At 45.7% G+C, this 19687-nt stretch overlaps 1 protein-coding gene across 3 annotated transcripts in view; it reads left to right on the forward strand.

The window, feature by feature from the left end:
- The first annotated feature begins 1265 nt into the window (after nt 1–1265).
- Nucleotides 1266–19687, forward strand: part of LOC112221320 (interleukin-17 receptor C) — a 23831-nt gene continuing 5409 nt past the window's right edge. The window contains exons 1-13 of one of the 3 annotated variants that reach the window (XM_042304008.1): nt 1266–2470; nt 2670–2685; nt 2852–2968; nt 3196–3293; nt 3389–3472; nt 3618–3732; nt 3835–4019; nt 9078–9146; nt 9299–9365; nt 12199–12395; nt 12478–12525; nt 19197–19242; nt 19558–19687. The exon at nt 19558–19687 is cut by the window's right edge and continues 22 nt beyond it. In XM_042304008.1, the coding sequence (XP_042159942.1) occupies nt 2354–2470; nt 2670–2685; nt 2852–2968; nt 3196–3293; nt 3389–3472; nt 3618–3732; nt 3835–4019; nt 9078–9146; nt 9299–9365; nt 12199–12395; nt 12478–12525; nt 19197–19242; nt 19558–19687 (1289 nt within the window). In that variant the 5' untranslated portion in view covers nt 1266–2353. The remainder of the gene's footprint in view (nt 2471–2669; nt 2686–2851; nt 2969–3195; nt 3294–3388; nt 3473–3617; nt 3733–3834; nt 4020–9077; nt 9147–9298; nt 9366–12198; nt 12396–12477; nt 12526–19196; nt 19243–19557) is intronic. The other 2 variants (XM_042304010.1, XM_042304009.1) reach the window with 2 other exon arrangements.

The raw sequence follows: 19687 nt of genomic DNA on the forward strand, positions 1-19687 counted from the left end.
AAATAACAAGCCCACAACACAGGGCACGGACAATAATATGGACCACCCAAAACATAGGGTGCCAAGTCCAGAACACGAACACCTCTACCTAACGCACACACGTAACAGAAATTCAATCCCACACTAAACAAGAGCGGGTACGCGTACTTTAAATAAGGAAGCCCATCAAGCACATACAACAGGATACAGGTGAAACCAATAAGACAAAACAAACAGACAACGAAAAAGGGATTGGTGGCGGCTAGTAGGCCAGTGACGATGACCACCGAGCACCGCCCGAACAGGCAGGGGAGCCAACTTCGTCAGAAGTTGTGACAATTATATTATATTCTACTGTATTTTAGTCAATGCCACTCCGACATTGCTTATCCTAATATTTGTTTCAATATATTTCTTGATTCCATTCTTTTACTTTTAGATTTGTGTATTGTTGTCAATTGTTAGATTAAACTGCACTGTTGGAGCTAGGAACACAACCATTTCGCTACACCTGCAAACATCTGCTAAATATGTGTATGTGACCAATAAAATTTGATTTGATATTGGTCATATTCCACACCTCCTCGTACCTTATTGCTTAATTGGAAAACAACACATGAGCCTAACCAGAGGCGGCTGCAGGCATGGGTTGAAATGTTATCAAATGATTTTCTATAAACAGCAAACTATCTGAAACTATTTTCAAATACTTCTTTACAAACATTGTCAAATACCATAACCAAACAGACCAGGTTGAAATCTGTCGTTCTGCCCCTGAACAGGCAGTTAACCCACTGTTCCTAGGCCGTCATTGAAAATAAGAATTTGTTCTTAACTGACTTGCCTAGTTAAATAAAGGTTAAAAAAAAATTAAAAATGCATGAGAAAATATTTCTATTTCCACATACTTCAAATGAAATGAAAAATATTCTAATATTTAGGGTGCGTTGGTAAATTCACTCTGGCCATCTACTCCGATTTCAGAGCAATCTAGTCTCAAATCAAATCAAAGTTTATTTGTCATGTGCGCCGAATACAACAGGTGTATAACTTAAAGTGAAATGGGGGGCGGCCCGTCAGGAAGTCCAGTTGCAGAGGGAGGTGTTTAGTCTCAGGATCCTTAGTTTAGTGATGAGATTTGAGGGCACTATGGTGTTGAACGCTAAACTGTAGTCAATGAGCTGTAGTCAATGAATAACATTCTCACATAAGTGTTCCTTTTGTCCAGGTGGGAAAGGGCAGTGTGGAGTGCAATAGAGATTGCATCATCTGTGGATCTGTTTGGGCGGTATGCAAATTGGAGTGGGTCTAGGGTTTCTGGGATAATGGTGTTGATGTGATGTGTGCAAGAGCGCAGAATAACTGAAGAATTTACAACCGTGCAACACTCTTGTTGGATATGACCTAGTTTCAGTAAACGTAGGCACAAAAAAACGTAATTAAATTGTTGCCAGCAGCACAGTTACAGTCACCGACGTTCTAGAGAACATGAAAACAGCTTTAACCAGCTCTGATAGGGCGAGTAAAATGGTCAGAGAGAGGTGGTCTCTCATTTGTTTATGGAAGTAGCTAGCAAGCTAGCCAACTTTGGTCAGTTAGCTTGGGTGCTTGATTGCCAGTTGTGAGGTCAGAACACTCGGATCAACCGTAATCCTCCGCCAGAGCGTCCAGTGTGCGCTCTGAACTCTCCGAGAGCCGAAACACTCTGAATTTACTAACGCCTAGAGCGCTCTCTGAGCACGCTCTGGCACTCCTGCGTGATTTACGAACACACCCTTACTTCCAAATGTCGTAGAAAGTTACTGAATTACCCTAAATATAATTTAAACCAAGGTCTGTTTCAGAAAAGATGCGGTATTTATGATTAACAGAGCTGTCAGTGACTGTGCAAGGGGGACTGCAATGTTTGCCAATACACGTTTCCTTCTGGATGTAACGTTAAAAAATAAGTATTTCTTAGCATAGCCTGACTGTTATTTCCTCATTGTTCGTAAAAATAAATGTCAAACGAGTACACATTGTCTGAGGCAGCTGGAAAGGTGGAGCTGTACTAAACTACCCACTCACTCACTCACTCAATGCACAACTTGATACGCATGGAACAATTATTGAGTCATTTTTTTTACCGTTCTTATTGGGAACAGACAAAACAACATAGCACTGGAACTTATCATGTAGGCTACGTTTCCGTTTTCTTGGATTTCATTTCGTTGATTTTAATATTCAAGTAAGGCTAAACGTATTGAGTGTGGTCTGTCGTTCTGCTTTTTTTTTTGTGCCTTTGCGTTTTTTTGTCCCTAGGGCCAAAGTTGTTCAAGCATCATTGGATACGCCGTGACTTTTTACATGTGCCTCTGTTGTGAGTAAGCTAGTCATGATTATGAGTCGCGGGAATGGACCTGCACTTGCTGTGCTCCTGCTCCTGTTGTGCCTGCTGCAGCTCCTGTGTGCCACTGAGGAGATAACACGCGCCAGACTAACTGTCACCGAGGTAAGGGACTAATTCATACCATCTTTGGGGCCCACCACCATGGACATAATGTAACTAATATGCAAAAGAGACATTATACTCAGACTGTATATAATGGAAATACTGTATTGGAAATTGATTAGCCTATGTGAACCTGTCCTGCATCAAGATTCACTTCACTAACCCAGTCTCTTTTTCTTCCTCCATTTCTCCACAATAGATTCAATACCAAAATGGTAAGTGTTACTTCAGTCCATGGTCTCTATGGGATAACTAATTTTGTACACAATATGAAGAGGAACCATTTATTTGGCATTTTCAGACTTCACTTGTATACTTATTTTACTGCATATATTGTTTTGAGTGTCCGTATGTTCTGTGTTTCTGTCTTTTTTTCTGTAGGTTCCAACTGGAACCCTGAGAGTCTTCCTCAGCTGAGTCTGTCCACTCTCGGGTTCTCTCCATCACAAGGCTCCTGTTTTGCCTGTGTCCATGTACATGTCAGAATGAAAGCGGCAGGTAAGACTGTTTCCCATCCACAACCAATCTCTGTCTCTCCGCACCATCCTCATCCCCTTAAAACTTTCCTCCATCCCATCCTCCTTTTATTTAAAGTCTCAGTCTCCCTTTCTCTGGCCTTGTGTTTGTTTCAGTCTATATATTTCTTCCTTAACCTGACTTCCTCTCTTTCTCTCGTTCTACCTTTACTGCCACAAGTCTTTAATCTGTCCTCTGTGTTCCTCTAGACTTCACTGGGACACTGACCATTAAATACCTGGAGCTGTCAACTACAACTCGCAGAACCATCTCGATAAAAAATGGAGTCAATAATGACACTTTACAGGTAACATTTCTTGAAAAGGAACCCCTCTCCCTTTCAGTTAAAAAGGATAAGATAGATGGATAAAATAAATTCACTTTATTCATTTTTATTTTAAGTGGAGTGACCCGTTTCGATCCATCATAGTAGGAAAGACCAACATTAAGCGCTTACATCCCCATGACATTGGCCACATGATTGTGGTAAGATCTGATATTTTCATACATGCATGCACAGATACACACACACACACACACACACACACACACACACACACACACACACACAGTAGAATGATGAAAGTGAGCTTCTGATCATGTTGCTGTGTGTGTCTCTGCTGCCTTCCAGTGGGAGTTGGTGTATGACTGTTTCCCTGCTGACGCAGGGCGAGAGGTGTATGTGTCTTTGTCCTCTAAACCACAGAGACAGCACAGGTACATCGTACACAAGGACATCTGTCCAGGTACTAATCTCACCTTTCACCTCCATCACTTATCCCCATCCCTCACCTGTGATGTGATGAGAATGACATCACAATACTAATCATACTATGACTCTGTCTGAGGTGATGCAGATTCAGATCCAGTACCAGAGTTTGATCTGTCTGTGGATGAGCTGGCTCGATCCCTCAATGTAACAGTAGCAACTGGAGACCACATATACCAACCGGCTCTCTCATCTGATGTATACACCAGGTTGTGCTACAGACACACAGATGCAGAATGCTCCAACCTTTCTGCTCTTTCTACTGTAAGCTATTTTGCATGTGTGTATTGTGTGTGTGGGTGCGTGCGTGTATAGAGGTGTTTTAAAAAGATGAATGTTGTTTATAAAATACACTACCTGTCAAACATTTTAGAACACCTACTCATTCATGAGATTTTCTTTATTTTTACTATTTTTTACATTGTAGAATAGTAGTGAAGACATAAACTATTAAATAACACATGGACTCATGTAGTAACCAAAATCAAAATATATTTTATCTTTGAGATTCTTCAAATAGCCACCCTTTGCCTTGATGACAGCTTTGCACACTCTTGGCATTCTCAACCAGCTTCATGAGGTAGTCACCTGGGATGCATTTAAATTAACAAGTGTGCCTTGTTAAAAGTTCATTTGTGGAATTTCTTTCTTCTTGATGGGTTTGAGACAATCAGTTGTGTTGTGACAAGGTAGGGGTGGTAAACGGAAGATATCCCTATTTGGTAAAATATATATTTTTAATTGAACCTTTATTTAACTAGGCAAGTCAGTTAAGAACAAATTCTTATTTACAATGACGGCCTACACTGGCCAAACCTTGACAACACTGGGCCTTTTGTGCGCCACCCTATGGGACTCCCAATCATGGCCAGTTGTGATACAACCTGGATTCGAACCAGGGTGTCTGTAGTGACGCCTCTAGTACTGAGTTTCAGTGCCTTAGATGGCGGCGCCACTCGATATTATGGCAAGAACAACTTAAATAAGCAAAGAGAAATGACAGTCCATCATTACTTTAAAGACATGAAGGTCAGTCAATATGGAACATTTTAAGAACTTTGAAAGTTTCCTCAAGTGCAGTCGCAAAAACCATCAAGCCCTTTGATGAAGCTGGCTCTCATGGGGACCGCCACAGGAATGGAAGACCCAGAGTTACCTCTGATGCAGAGGATAAGTTCATTAGAGTTACCAGCTTCAGAAATTGCAGCCCAAATAAATGCTTCATAGAGTTTAAGTAACAGACACATCAACATCAACTGTTCAGACGAGACTGTGTGAATCATGCCTTCGTGGTCAAATTGATGCAAAGAAACCAATAAGAAGAAGAGACCTACTTGGGCCAAGAAGCACGAGCAATGGACATTATACTGGTGGAAATTTGTCCTTTGGTCTGGAGTCCAAATTGGAGATTTTTGTTTCCAATCATCATGTCTTTCTGAGACACGGTGTGGATAAACAGATGATCTCTGCATGTATATTTCCCACCTTAAAGCATTGAGGAGGAGGTGTTATGGTGTGGGGGTGCTTTGCTGGTGACACTGTCTGTGATTTATTTAGTTTAAGGCACACTTCACCATCATGGCTACCAGAACATTCTGCAGCGATACGCCATCCCATCTGGTTTGGGCTTAGTGGGACTATCATTTGTTTTTCAACAGGACAATGACCCAACACACCTCCAGGCTGTGTAAGGTCTATTTGACCAAGAGGAGAGTGATGGAGTGCTGCGTCAGATGACCTGGCTTCCATAATTCCCCGATCTCATCCAAATTGAGATGGTTTTGGGATGAGTCGGACCACAGAGTGAAGAAAAATCAGCCTACAAGTGCTCAGCATATGTGGGAACTCCTTCAAGATTGTTGGAAAAGCTTTCCAGGTGAAGCTGGTTGAAAGACAGCCACCATTTGCTTTGCACACTCTTGGCAATTTGAATAATCTCATATGAAATATATTTTGATTTGTTTTAACACTTTTTTGGTTATAAATCAAATCAAATTTTATTTGTCACATACACATGGTTAGCAGATGTTAATGCGAGTGTAGCGAAATGCTTGTGCTTCTAGTTCCGACAATGCAGTAATAACGAACAAGTAATCTAACTAACAATTCCAAAAAACTGTCTTATAAACAGTGTAAGGGGATAAAGAATATGTACATAAGGATATATGAATGAGTGATGGTACAGAGCAGCATAGGCAAGATACAGTAGATGATAGAGTACAGTATATACATATGAGATGAGTATGTAAACCAAGTGGCATAGTTAAAGTGGCTAGTGATACATGTATTACATAAGGATGCAGTCGATGATAGAGTACAGTATCTACGTATGCATATGAGATGAATAATGTAGGGTAAGTAACATTATATAAGGTAGCATTGTTTAAAGTGGCTAGTGATATATTTACATCATTTCCCATCAATTCCCATTATTAAAGTGGCTGGAGTAGAGTCAGTGTCATTGACAGTGTGTTGGCAGTAGCCACTCAATGTTAGTGGTGGCTGTTTAACAGTCTGATGGCCTTGAGATAGAAGCTGTTTTTCAGTCTCTCGGTCCCAGCTTTGATGCACCTGTACTGACCTCGCCTTCTGGATGACAGCGGGGTGAACAGGCAGTGGCTCGGGTGGTTGATGTCCTTGATGATCTTTATGGCCTTCCTGTAGCATCGGGTGGTGTGGGTGTCCTGGAGGGCAGGTAGTTTGCCCCGGTGATGCGTTGTGCAGACCTCACTACCCTCTGGAGAGCCTTACGGTTGAGGGCGGTGCAGTTGCCATACCAGGCGGTGATACAGCCCGCCAGGATGCTCTCGATTGTGCATCTGTAGAAGTTTGTGAGTGCTTTTGGTGACAAGCCGAATTTCTTCAGCCTCCTGAGGTTGAAGAGGCGCTGCTGCGCCTTCCTCACGATGCTGTCTGTGTGAGTGGACCAATTCAGTTTGTCTGTGATGTGTATGCCGAGGAACTTAAAACTTGCTACCCTCTCCACTACTGTTCCATCGATGTGGATGGGGGGGTGTTCCCTCTGCTGTTTCCTGAAGTCCACAATCATCTCCTTAGTTTTGTTGACGTTGAGTGTGAGGTTATTTTCCTGACACCACACTCCGAGGGCCCTCACCTCCTCCCTGTAGGCCGTCTCGTCGTTGTTGGTAATCAAGCCTACCACTGTTGTGTCGTCCGCAAACTTGATGATTGAGTTGGAGGCGTGCGTGGCCACGCAGTCGTGGGTGAACAGGGAGTACAGGAGAGGGCTCAGAACGCACCCTTGTGGGGCCCCAGTGTTGAGGATCAGCGGGGAGGAGATGTTGTTGCCTACCCTCACCACCTGGGGGCGGCCCGTCAGGAAGTCCAGTACCCAGTTGCACAGGGCTGGGTCGAGACCCAGGGTCTCGAGCTTGATGACGAGCTTGGAGGGTACTATGGTGTTGAATGCCGAGCTGTAGTCGATGAACAGCATTCTCACATAGGTATTCCTCTTGTCCAGATGGGTTAGGGCAGTGTGCAGTGTGGTTGAGATTGCATCGTCTGTGGACCTATTGGGCGGTAAGCAAATTGGAGTGGGTCTAGGGTGTCAGGTAGGGTGGAGGTGATATGGTCCTTGACTAGTCTCTCAAAGCACTTCATGATGACGGATGTGAGTGCTACGGGGCGGTAGTCGTTTAGCTCAGTTACCTTAGCTTTCTTGGGAACAGGAACAATGGTGGCCCTCTTGAAGCATGTGGGAACAGCAGACTGGTATAGGGATTGATTGAATATGTCCGTAAACACACCGGCCAGCTGGTCTGCGCATGCTCTGAGGGCGCGGCGGGGGATGCCGTCTGGGCCTGCAGCCTTGCGAGGGTTAACACGTTTAAATGTCTTACTCACTTCGGCTGCAGTGAAGGAGAGACCGCATGTTTTAGTTGCAGGCCGTGTCAGTGGCACTGTATTGTCCTCAAAGCGGGCAAAAAAGTTATTTAGTCTGCCTGGGAGCAAGACATCCTGGTCCGTGACTGGGCTGGGTTTCTTCCTGTAGTCCGTGATTGACTGTAGACCCTGCCACATGCCTCGTGTCTGAGCCGTTGAATTGAGATTCTACTTTGTCTCTGTACTGGCGCTTAGCTTGTTTGATAGCCTTGCGGAGGGAATAGCTGCACTGTTTGTATTCAGTCATGTTACCAGACACCTTGCCCTGATTAAAAGCAGTGGTTCGCGCCTTCAGTTTCACATGAATGCTGCCATCAATCCACAGTTTCTGGTTAGGGAATGTTTTAATCGTTGCTATGGGAACGACATCTTCAACGCACGTTCTAATGAACTCGCACACCGAATCAGCGTATTCGTCAATGTTGTTGTCTGACGCAATACGAAACATCTCCCAGTCCACGTGATGGAAGCAGTCTTGGAGTGTGGAGTCAGCTTGGTCGGACCAGCGTTGGACAGACCTCAGCGTGAGAGCCTCTTGTTTTAGTTTCTGTCTGTAGGCAGGGATCAACAAAATGGAGTCGTGGTCAGCTTTTCCGAAAGGAGGGCGGGGCAGGGCCTTATATGCGTCGCGGAAGTTAGAGTAACAATGATCCAGGGTCTTTCCACCCCTGGTTGCGCAATCGATATGCTGATAAAATTTAGGGAGTCTTGTTTTCAGATTAGCCTTGTTAAAATCCCCAGCTACAATGAATGCAGCCTCCGGATAAATCGTTTCCAGTTTGCAGAGAGTTAAATAAAGTTCGTTCAGAGCCATCGATGTGTCTGCTTGGGGGGGATATATACGGCTGTGATTATAATCGAAGAGAATTCTCTTGGTAGATAATGCGGTCTACATTTGATTGTGAGGAATTCTAAAATCAGGTGAACAGAAGGATTTGAGTTCCTGTATGTTTCTTTCATCACACCATGTCACGTTAGTCATAAGGCATACGCCCCCGCCCCTCTTCTTACCAGAAAGATGTTTGTTTCTGTCGGCGCGATGCGTGGAGAAACCCGCTGGCTGCACCGCTTCGGATAGCGTCTCTCCAGTTAGCCATGTTTCCGTGAAGCATAGAACGTTACAGTCTCTGATGTCCCTCTGGAATGCTACCCTTGCTCGGATTTCATCAACCTTGTTGTCAAGAGACTGGACATTGGCAAGAAGAATGCTAGGGAGTGGTGCACGGTGTGCCCGTCTCCGGAGTCTGACCAGAAGACCGCTTCGTTTCTGTGTGTTATTTCATAGTTTTGTCTTTTATTCAACCATATAGAAAATAGTAAAAAATAAAGAAAAACCTTTGAATGAGTAGGTGTTCTAAAACTTTTGACCGGTAGTGTAGGTTGATAATCTGTTAATGAATATTCTGTTGTTCTCTCCAGATTGACACCAATCAGAATCGGTCAGTGACTCTCAGTTTCCCCTACCTGCTACCCTGTGTCTGTGTACAGGTAAGGTCTCACTCAGTGACATATCACAATGAGTTAACTATCAGATAATGTGCAATAGACAGTGACAGTACTGCATGGCTAAAACTACAGTATGTCTCATGTTTGTGTCCTTGCATGTCTCTCTGCCTGTCTGTCTGTACATATGCCTGCAGGTATATTACACACACCTAGACGCAAGGCGAACCACAGTTTGCCCGTTTGTGAATGGCTCATTAGATGGTGAGTATCTAATCTAAAAATGGTGCCGGAAGAAGGCAGACGTTTTACGTGCCCCCAACCGATTGTGTTTTTTGTTAGTTTATTTGCGTCGTTTGTAACTTATTTTGTACATAATGTTGCCGCTACCGTCTCTTATGACCGAAATCATTTCTGGACATCAGGACTGCGATTACTCACCACAGACTGGCAGAATCCTTTTTTCCATTAATGAGCCTGTCGCGAACGATATACTGCTTTCTCAGGAACAGGCCCAGATCCCTGTGATTTGAATGAAGAGGAGGTGGAGAAAGGGTCCGGAGGGCGGTCTGCCTTCTGTGAATTCGTTGGTGATCTAATAAACCCCCACTTCCATTCTGCTAGCAAACGTGCAGGAAGATTGAACTGCCAACGGTACATTCAAAACTGTAATATCTTACGCTTCATGGAGTCGTGGCTGAACGACGACACTATCAACATACAGCTGTCTGGTTATACGCTACACCGGCGTCTGGTAAGACATTCACAAGGCCGCAGGGACAGGCGGATTACCAGTACGTGTACTGCGAGCATGCACTGACCAACTGGCAAATGGCTTCTTTTATGCACGCCTCTTGGAGGGAGCGCAACACCCTGCTACACGCAACTCCCCGTGGAGTGAAAGAGGTATGTGATTGTAGGTACGGGAAGGATGACAGAGGCAGAGAATATTACAGTTTACTGGGAATTTATTTCCTTAACACGGTAATGTGGGGAAAAGGGACTGGACGGAACCAAAGCAAAGAAAGTAAAAGTTGAGTCCCCTCTAATACCTTACCTGCCTACCAACTACTTACCTAAACTTAACACCACCTGGCGCGCTAGACAGAGTACACACTACGGGTATATGTATGCCCACAGGCCTCTTGCCTAAGCACTCTCAAGGTGCCTTCACCTTCTCCCCATAGAACAAATGAAACAAAATATAATGTTAATAATCAAAACACAGTCTTTTTGACATAAACATACCTCAGCAGGACCAGCTACAAAATACTTTCCAAAAACTGTCTGCACAACAACCAACACAGGACATCAAAGAAGATCTCTCTCCTAACAAAGGAACACTGGCTTTTAAGGAGTTTGTAATTGGTGACAACTGTATCCCCTAACGAGAGGGCGGGATCAGAGTTCCAATCTGCCATGGGGCTGACCAATCAGCTGCTTGGGGGAATCCAGGAAGCCATTTCCTGAAATACACGCATAAACACATACAAACCCACAACAATGCAGAAGCTGGGGCATGTAACATCTTCACTGACATTTTGAACCTCTCCCTATCCGAGTCTGTAATACCAACATGTTTTAAGCAGACCACCATAGTGCCTGTGCCCAAGAACACTAAGGTAACCTGCCTAAACTACTACCGACCCGTAGCACTCGTGTCTGTAGCCATGAAATGCTTTGAAAGGCTGGTCATGGCTCACATCAACACCATTATCCCAGAAACCCTAGACCCACTCCAATTTGCATACCGCCCAACAGATCCACAGATGATGCAATCTCTATTGCACTCAACACAGCCCTTTCCCACCTGGACAAAAGGAACACCTAGGTGAGAATGCTATTCATTGACTACAGCTCAGTGTTCAAAATCATAGTGCCCTCAAAGCTCACCACTAAGCTAAGGACTCTGGAACTAAACACCTCCCTCTGCAACTGGATCCTGGACTTCCGGATGGGCCGCCCCAAGGTGGTGAGGGTAGGTAACAACACATCCACCACGCTGATCCTCAACACAGTGGCCCCTCAGGGGTGTGTGCTCAGTCCCCTCCTGTACTCCCTCTTCACTCATGACTGCACGGCCAGGCACAACTCCAACACCATCATTAAGTTTGGCAATGACACAACAGTGTTCACCGACAACGTCGAGACAGACTATAGGGAGGACGTCAGCGACCTGGCCGTGTGGTGCCATAACAACACCTCAATGAGATCAAGACAAAGGAGATGATTGTGGACTACAGGAAAAAGAGGACCGAACATGCTCCCATTCTCATCGACGGGGCTGCAGTGGAGCAGGTTGAGAGCTTCAAGTTTCTTGGTGTCCACATCACCAACAAACTATCATGGTCCAAGCACACTAAGGCAGTCGTTAAGAGGGCACAACAAAACCTATTCCCCCTCAGGAGACTGAAAAGATTTGGCATGGGTCCTCAGATCCTCAAAAGATTATACAGCTGCACCATCAAGAGCATCCTGACCGGTTGCATAACTGCCTGGTATAGCAACTGCTCGGCCTCCGACCGCAAGGCACTACAGAGGTTAGTGCGAATGGCCCAATACATCACTGGGGCAAAGGTTCCTGCCATCCAGGACCTCTATACCAGGTGGTGTCAGAGGAAGGCCCTAAAAATTGTCAAAGACTCCAGCCACCCTAGTCATAGTCTGTTCTCTCTGCTACTGCACGGCAAGCGGTACCGGAGCACCACGTCTAGGTCCAAGAGGCTTCTAAACAGCTTCTACCCCCAAGCCATGAGACTATTTGCACCCCCCCCTGCACATTGACTCTGTATTGGTGCCCCCTGTATATAGTCTCACTATTGTTATTTTACTGCTGCTCTTTAAATACTTATTTCTTATTGAGTACACCTCTGATTTTTCATGTATTGTTTGTCTCTTAGACCTGTTTGAGATGCCGTAGCTGATGATTAGCTTCAGTTTCTATGTGTGTTGTTACCTGTGTATTTTCCAGTGAATCAGACCTGGGGATAGCAGGGGCTTTCTGCTGGAGCAATTATTAATGAGTCACAGACAAACCAGCAGAACATGCAGTCCTCACACTATCAGTAACAGTGCACTGTCTGTATTTGACCACCAGGGGGCAGAGACGTGTGGCGCTCCAGTAATGTGACTCTGTATGGTGAGTTGGGCTCAAGCATGGCCTGGAGTGCCCTGTGTCCTGCTGCTTACCTGAAGCCCTCTGCCTCCCTCTGCTGGCGACACCAGAGAAGCACACCACAATGCACTCCCATCCTAAACTCCACACTGGAGGACATGGAGGAGAAGGGAAATCTGGTGAGTGTTGATGATGATGATGGTGATGATGAAGATGCTGATGATGATGCTGCTGCTGATATCTTCCCTCTATCCTTGACAGAAATATAATGTTTCTGCTGTGGATAAACACCCTCAGATGTGTGTGCAGGTAAGAGTGTATAAGCCAATAAAATCAATGTTATTTGTCACATGGGCCGAATGCAACAACCTTACCTTGAAATGCTTAACCAACAGTGCAGTTGAAGAAAGAGTTAAGAAAATATGTATCAAATTAACTAAAGTAAAAAATAATTAACAGTAACACAATAAAATAACATTAATGAGGCTACATACAGGGGGTACCAGTTCCGAGTCAATGTGCAGGAGTACAGGTTAGTCGAGGTAATTTGTACATATAGGTAGCGGTGAAGTGACTATGCATAGATAATAAATAGTGAGTAGCAGCAGTGTAAAAAAACAAATGGGGGGGGTCAATGTAAATAATCGGTGGGTATTTCATTAATTGTTCAGCAGTCTTATGGTTTGGGGGTAGAAGCTGTTAAGGTGCCTTTCGGTCCTAGACTTGGCGCTCTGGTACTGTTTGCCATGCAGTGGTGTAAAGTGAGTGGGGGGGGGCAGGCAGGCAGGCAGGCAATGTAAATAGTCTTATGGTTTGGGGGTAGAAGCTGTTTAGAAGCCTCTTGGTATAGTTCTGGATGGCAGGAATCTTGGCCCCAGTGATATACTGGGTCGTACGCACTACCCTCTGTAGCGCCTTATGGTCAGATGCCGAGCAGTTGCCATACCAGGCGGTGATGCAACTGGTCAGAATGCCATCGATGGTGCAGCTGTAGAACTTTGAGGATCTGGGGACCCAAGACAAATCTTTTCAGTCTCCTGAGGAGGAAAAGGTGTTGTCGTATCCTCTTCAATTCTGTCTTGGTGTGTATCAACCATGATAGTTTGTTGGTGATGTGGACACCAAGGAACTTGAAGCTCTCAACCCGCTCCATTACAGCCCCGTCGATGTTAATGGGGGCCTGTTCGGCCCGCCTTTTCCTGTAGTCCACGATCAGCTCCTTTGTCTTGCTCACATTGAGCAATATACACTATGTCATACTCTTTCCATGACATAAACTGACCAGTTGAATCCAGGTGAAAGACATGATCCCTTATTGATCACCTTTTAAATCCACTTCAATCAGAGTAGATGAAGGGGAGGAGACAGGTTAAAGATGAAGGGGAGGAGACAGGTTAAAGATGAAGGGGGAGACAGGTTAAAGATGAAGGGGGAGACAGGTTAAAGATGAAGGGGGAGACAGGTTAAAGATGAAGGGGGAGACAGGTTAAAGATGAAGGGGAGACAGGTTAAAGATGAAGGGGAGACAGGTTAAAGATGAAGGGGGGAGACAGGTTAAAGATGAAGGGGGAGACAGGTTAAAGATGAAGGGGGAGACAGGTTAAAGATGCAGGGGAGGAGACAGGTTAAAGATGAGACAGGTTAAAGATGCAGAGACAGGTTAAAGATGAAGGGTTAAAGATGAAGGGGAGACAGGTTAAAGATGCAGGGGGGAGACAGGTTAAAGATGAAGGGGGAGACAGGTTAAAGATGAAGGGGAGACAGGTTAAAGATGCAGGGGGAGTTAAAGATGAAGGGAGACAGGTTAAAGATGAAGGGGGGAGACAGTTAAAGATGAGGGGGAGGCGGGTTAAAGATGAAGGGGAGGCGGGTTAAAGATGAAGGGGGAGACAAAGATGTTAAAGATGAAGGGGGAGACAGGTTAAAGATGAAGGGGTTAAAGATGACAGGTTAAAGATGAAGGGGGGAGACGGGTTAAAGATGAAGGGGGAGACAGGTTAAAGATGAAGGGGAGACGGGTTAAAGATGAAGGGGGGACGGGTTAAAGATGAAGGGGAGACAAAGATGTTAAAGGTGAAGGGGGAGACAAAGGTGAAGGGGGAGACAGGTTAAAGATGAAGGGGAGACAGGTTAAAGATGAAGGGGGAGACAGGTTAAAGATGCAGGGGGAGACAGGTTAAAGATGCAGGGGAGACAGGTTAAAGATGAGGGGAGACAGGTTAAAGATGAAGGGGGAGACAGGTTAAAGATGCAGGGGAGACAGGTTAAAGATGAAGGGGAGACAGGTTAAAGATGAAGGGGGAGACAGGTTAAAGATGCAGGGGGAGACGGGTTAAAGATGCAGGGGGAGACGGGTTAAAGATGAAGGGGGAGACGGGTTAAAGATGCAGGGGGAGGCGGGTTAAAGATGCAGGGGGAGGCGGGTTAAAGATGAAGGGGGAGACAAAGATGAAGGGGGAGACGGGTTAAAGATGAAGGGGGGAGACGGGTTAAAGATGAAGGGGAGACGGGTTAAAGATGAAGGGGGAGACGGGTTAAAGATGAAGGGGGAGACGGGTTAAAGGTGAAGGGGGAGACGGGTTAAAGGTGAAGGGGGAGAGGGTTAAAGGTGAAGGGGGGGACAAAGGTGAAGGGGAGACGGGTTAAAGATGAAGGGGGAGACGGGTTAAAGATGCCAGGGGAGACGGGTTAAAGATGCAGGGGGAGACGGGTTAAAGATGCAGGGGGAGACGGGTTAAAGATGCAGGGGGAGACAGGTTAAAGATGAAGGGGGAGACGGGTTAAAGATGCAGGGGGAGACAGGTTAAAGATGAAGGGGGGAGACAGGTTAAAGATGAAGGGGAGAGAAAGATGAAGGGGGAGACAGGTTAAAGATGAGGGGGAGACGGTTAAAGATGCAGGGGGGAGACAGGTTAAAGATGAAGGGGGAGACTTAAAGATGAAGGGGGACGGGTTAAAGGTGAAGGGGGAGACGGGTTAAAGAGACAAAGGTGGATTAAAGATGAAGGGGAGACGGGTTAAAGATGAAGGGGAGACGGGTTAAAGATGAAGGGGGGAGACCAGGTTAAAGGTGAAGGGGGAGACAAAGATGAAGGGGAGACAGGTTAAAGATGAAGGGGGAGACAGGTTAAAGATGAAGGGGGGAGACAGGTTAAAGATGAAGGGGAGACAGGTTAAAGATGAAGGGGAGACAGGTTAAAGATGAAGGGGGAGACAGGTTAAAGATGAAGGGGAGACAGGTTAAAGATGAAGGGGGAGACAGGTTAAAGATGAAGGGGGGAGACAGGTTAAAGATGAAGGGGGGAGACAGGTTAAAGATGCAGGGGGAGACAGGTTAAAGATGAAGGGGGGAGACAGGTTAAAGATGAAGGGGGACAGGTTAAAGATGAAGGGGGAGACAGGTTAAAGATTTTAAAGCTTTGAGACATGGATTGTGTATGTGTGCCGTTCAGATGGGGAAGGGGAGGAGACAGGTTAAAGATGAAGGGGAGGAGACAGGTTAAAGATGAAGGGGAGGAGACAGGTTAAAGAAGGATTTTAAAGCTTTGAGACAACTGAGACATGGATAGTGTGTGTGTGCCGTTCAGAGGGGGAAGGGGAGGAGACAGGTTAAAGATGAATGGGGAGACAGGTTAAAGATGAGGGGAGACAGGTTAAAGATGCAGGGGAAGAGACAGGTTAAAGAAGGATTTTAAAGCTTTGAGACAACTGAGACATGGATAGTGTGTGTGTGCCGTTCAGAGGGGGAAGGAGGAGACAGGTTAAAGATGAAGGGGAGGAGACAGGTTAAAGATGAAGGGGAGGAGACAGGTTAAAGATGCAGGGGAGGAGACAGGTTAAAGAAGGATTTTAAAGCTTTGAGACAACTGAGACATGGATAGTGTGTGTGTGCCGTTCAGAGGGGGAAGGGGAGACAGGTTAAAGATGAAGGGGAGGAGACAGGTTAAAGATGAAGGGGAGGAGACAGGTTAAAGATGAAGGAGGAGACAGGTTAAAGAAGGATTTTAAAGCTTTGAGACAACTGAGACATGGATAGTGTATGTGTGCCGTTCAGAGGGGGAAGGGGAGGAGACAGGTTAAAGATGAAGGGGAGGAGACAGGTTAAAGATGAAGGGGAGGAGACAGGTTAAAGATGAAGGGGGGAGACAGGTTAAAGATGAAGGGGAGGAGACAGGTTAAAGAAGGATTTTAAAGCTTTGAGACAACTGAGACATGGATTGTGTATGTGTGCCGTTCAGAGGGGAAGGGGAGGAGACAGGTTAAAGATGAAGGGGAGGAGACAGGTTAAAGAAGGATTTTAAAGCTTTGAGACAACTGAGACATGGATAGTGTATGTGTGCCGTTCAGAGGGGAAGGGGAGGAGACAGGTTAAAGATGAAGGGGAGGGTTAAAGACAGGTTTTAAAGAGACATGAAGGGGTTCAGAGGGGGAAGGTTAAAGATGAAGGGGAGGAGACAGGTTAAAGATGAAGGGGAGGAGACAGGTTAAAGAAGGATTTTAAAGCTTTGAGACATGGATTGTGTATGTGTGCCGTTCAGATGGGGAAGGGGAGGAGACAGGTTAAAGATGAAGGGGAGGAGACAGGTTAAAGATGAAGGGGAGGAGACAGGTTAAAGATGAAGGGGAGGAGACAGGTTAAAGAAGGATTTTAAAGCTTTGAGACAACTGAGACATGGATAGTGTGTGTGTGCCGTTCAGAGGGGGAAGGGGAGGAGACAGGTTAAAGATGAAGGGGAGGAGACAGGTTAAAGATGAAGGGGAGGAGACAGGTTAAAGATGAAGGGGGAGACAGGTTAAAGATGAAGGGGAGGAGACAGGTTAAAGAAGGATTTTAAAGCTTTGAGACAACTGAGACATGGATAGTGTATGTGTGCCGTTCAGAGGGGGAAGGGGAGGAGACAGGTTAAAGATGAAGGGGGAGACAGGTTAAAGAAGGATTTTAAAGCTTTGAGACATGGATTGTGTATGTGTGCCGTTCAGAGGGGAAGGGGAGGAGACAGGTTAAAGATGAAGACAGGTTAAAGATGAAGGGGAGGAGACAGGTTAAAGATGAAGGGGAGGAGACAGGTTAAAGAAGGATTTTAAAGCTTTGAGACAACTGAGACATGGATAGTGTATGTGTGCCGTTCAGAGGGGGAAGGGGGAGGAGACAGGTTAAAGATGAAGGGGGAGGTTAAAGAAGGATTTTAAAGCTTTGAGACAACTGAGACATGGATAGTGTATGTGTGCCGTTCAGAGGGGAAGGGGAGGAGACAGGTTAAAGATGAAGGGGAGGAGACAGGTTAAAGAAGGATTTTAAAGCTTTGAGACAACTGAGACATGGATAGTGTATGTGTGCCGTTCAGAGGGGGAAGGGGAGGAGACAGGTTAAAGATGCAGGGGAGAGACAGGTTAAAGATGAAGGGGAGGAGACAGGTTAAAGAAGGATTTTAAAGCTTTGAGACAACTGAGACATGGATAGTGTATGTGTGCCGTTCAGAGGGGGAAGGGGAGGAGACAGGTTAAAGATGAAGGGGAGGAGACAGGTTAAAGAAGGATTTTAAAGCTTTGAGACAACTGAGACATGGATAGTGTATGTGTGCCGTTCAGAGGGGAAGGAGGAGACAGGTTAAAGATGAAGGAGGAGACAGGTTAAAGATGAAGGGGAGGAGACAGGTTAAAGATGAAGGAGGAGACAGGGATGAAGGGGAGACAGGTTAAAGATGAAGGGGAGGGTTAAAGATGCAGGGGAGGAGACAGGTTAAAGATGAAGGGGAGGAGACAGGTTAAAGATGCAGGTTAAAGATGAAGGGGAGGAGACAGGTTAAAGATGAAGGGGAGGAGACAGGTTAAAGATGAAGGAGGAGACAGGTTAAAGATTTAAAGAAGGATTTTAAAGCTTTGAGACAACTGAGACATGGATAGTGTATGTGTGCCGTTCAGAGGGGAAGGGGAGGAGACAGGTTAAAGATGAAGGGGGAGACAGGTTAAAGAAGGATTTTAAAGCTTTGAGACATGGATTGTGTATGTGTGCCGTTCAGAGGGGGAAGGGGAGGAGACAGGGATGCAGGGGAAGGGGAGGAGACAGGTTAAAGATGAAGGGGAGGAGACAGGTTAAAGATGAAGGAGGAGACAAAAGAAGGATTTTAAAGCTTTGAGACAACTGAGACATGGATAGTGTATGTGTGCCGTTCAGAGGGGAAGGGGAGGAGACAGGTTAAAGATGAAGGGGGAGACAGGTTAAAGAAGGATTTTAAAGCTTTGAGACAACTGGAGACATGGATAGTGTATGTGTGCCGTTCAGAGGGGAAGGGGAGGAGACAGGTTAAAGATGAAGGGGAGGAGACAGGTTAAAGAAGGATTTTAAAGCTTTGAGACAACTGAGACATGGATAGTGTATGTGTGCCGTTCAGAGGGGAAGGGGAGGAGACAGGTTAAAGATGCAGGGGAGGAGACAGGTTAAAGATGAAGGGGAGGAGACAGGTTAAAGATGAAGGGGAGGAGACAGGTTAAAGAAGGATTTTAAAGCTTTGAGACAACTGAGACATGGATAGTGTATGTGTGCCGTTCAGAGGGGGAAGGGGAGGAGACAGGTTAAAGATGAAGGGGAGGAGACAGGTTAAAGATGAAGGGGAGGAGACAGGTTAAAGAAGGATTTATAGCTTTGAGACAACTGAGACATGGATTGTGTATGTGTGCCGTTCAGAGGGGGAATCAGCAAGACAAAAGATTCAAGTGTCTTTGAACGCAACTGTGGGAAGTACTGGAGTCCACATGGGCCAGCATTTCTGTGGAATGCTTTTGACACCTTCTCGAGTCCATGCCCCAACGAATTGAGGATGTTCTGAGGGTAAAATGGGTGCAACTCAGCATTAGGAAGGTGTTCCTAATGTTTTGTACACTCAGTGTATGTCTAGTATCAACAGTTAGATACATGACACCTGTGGATTTCAGTCACTGATCTCTCTCTCTCCCTCTCTCTCTCCCTCTCTTCTCTGTAGTTTTCCTTCAGAGGCAGCCATGATGTCCACTGTCCATTCCAATCAGGTGAGAGACCACAAGACCACAGTGATAGAAGTACTGCACTTGATATTGTTCATATCATAAACATAATCTCTCCCTCTTTCTTCTCACTCTCTCTCCCTCTCTCTCTCACTCTCGCCTTCTCTCTCTCTCTCCCTCTCGCCTTCTCTCTCTCTCTCGCCTTCTCTCTCTCTCGCCTTCTCTCTCTCTCTCGCCTTCTCTCTCTCTCGCCTTCTCTCTCTCTCTCGCCTTCTCTCTCTCTCGCCTTCTCTCTCTCTCTCCTTCTCTCTCTCTCTCTCTTCATCTCTCTCTCTCTCTATCCCTCCCTCCTTTCCTCAGGTATGTCTAAGTGGGAGGCATATGTTGGTCCTGGTTCACAAAGTCTCTGTGTCTATTTCACCTCCACTATCCCAGCATCCTTTGCTGCACAACTCTGTGTCTGGCAGGAGAAAGGATGTGCGTCCAGAGG

This window comes from Oncorhynchus tshawytscha, linkage group LG22, assembly GCF_018296145.1.
Source record: "Oncorhynchus tshawytscha isolate Ot180627B linkage group LG22, Otsh_v2.0, whole genome shotgun sequence".
NCBI classification, from domain to species: domain Eukaryota; kingdom Metazoa; phylum Chordata; class Actinopteri; order Salmoniformes; family Salmonidae; genus Oncorhynchus; species Oncorhynchus tshawytscha.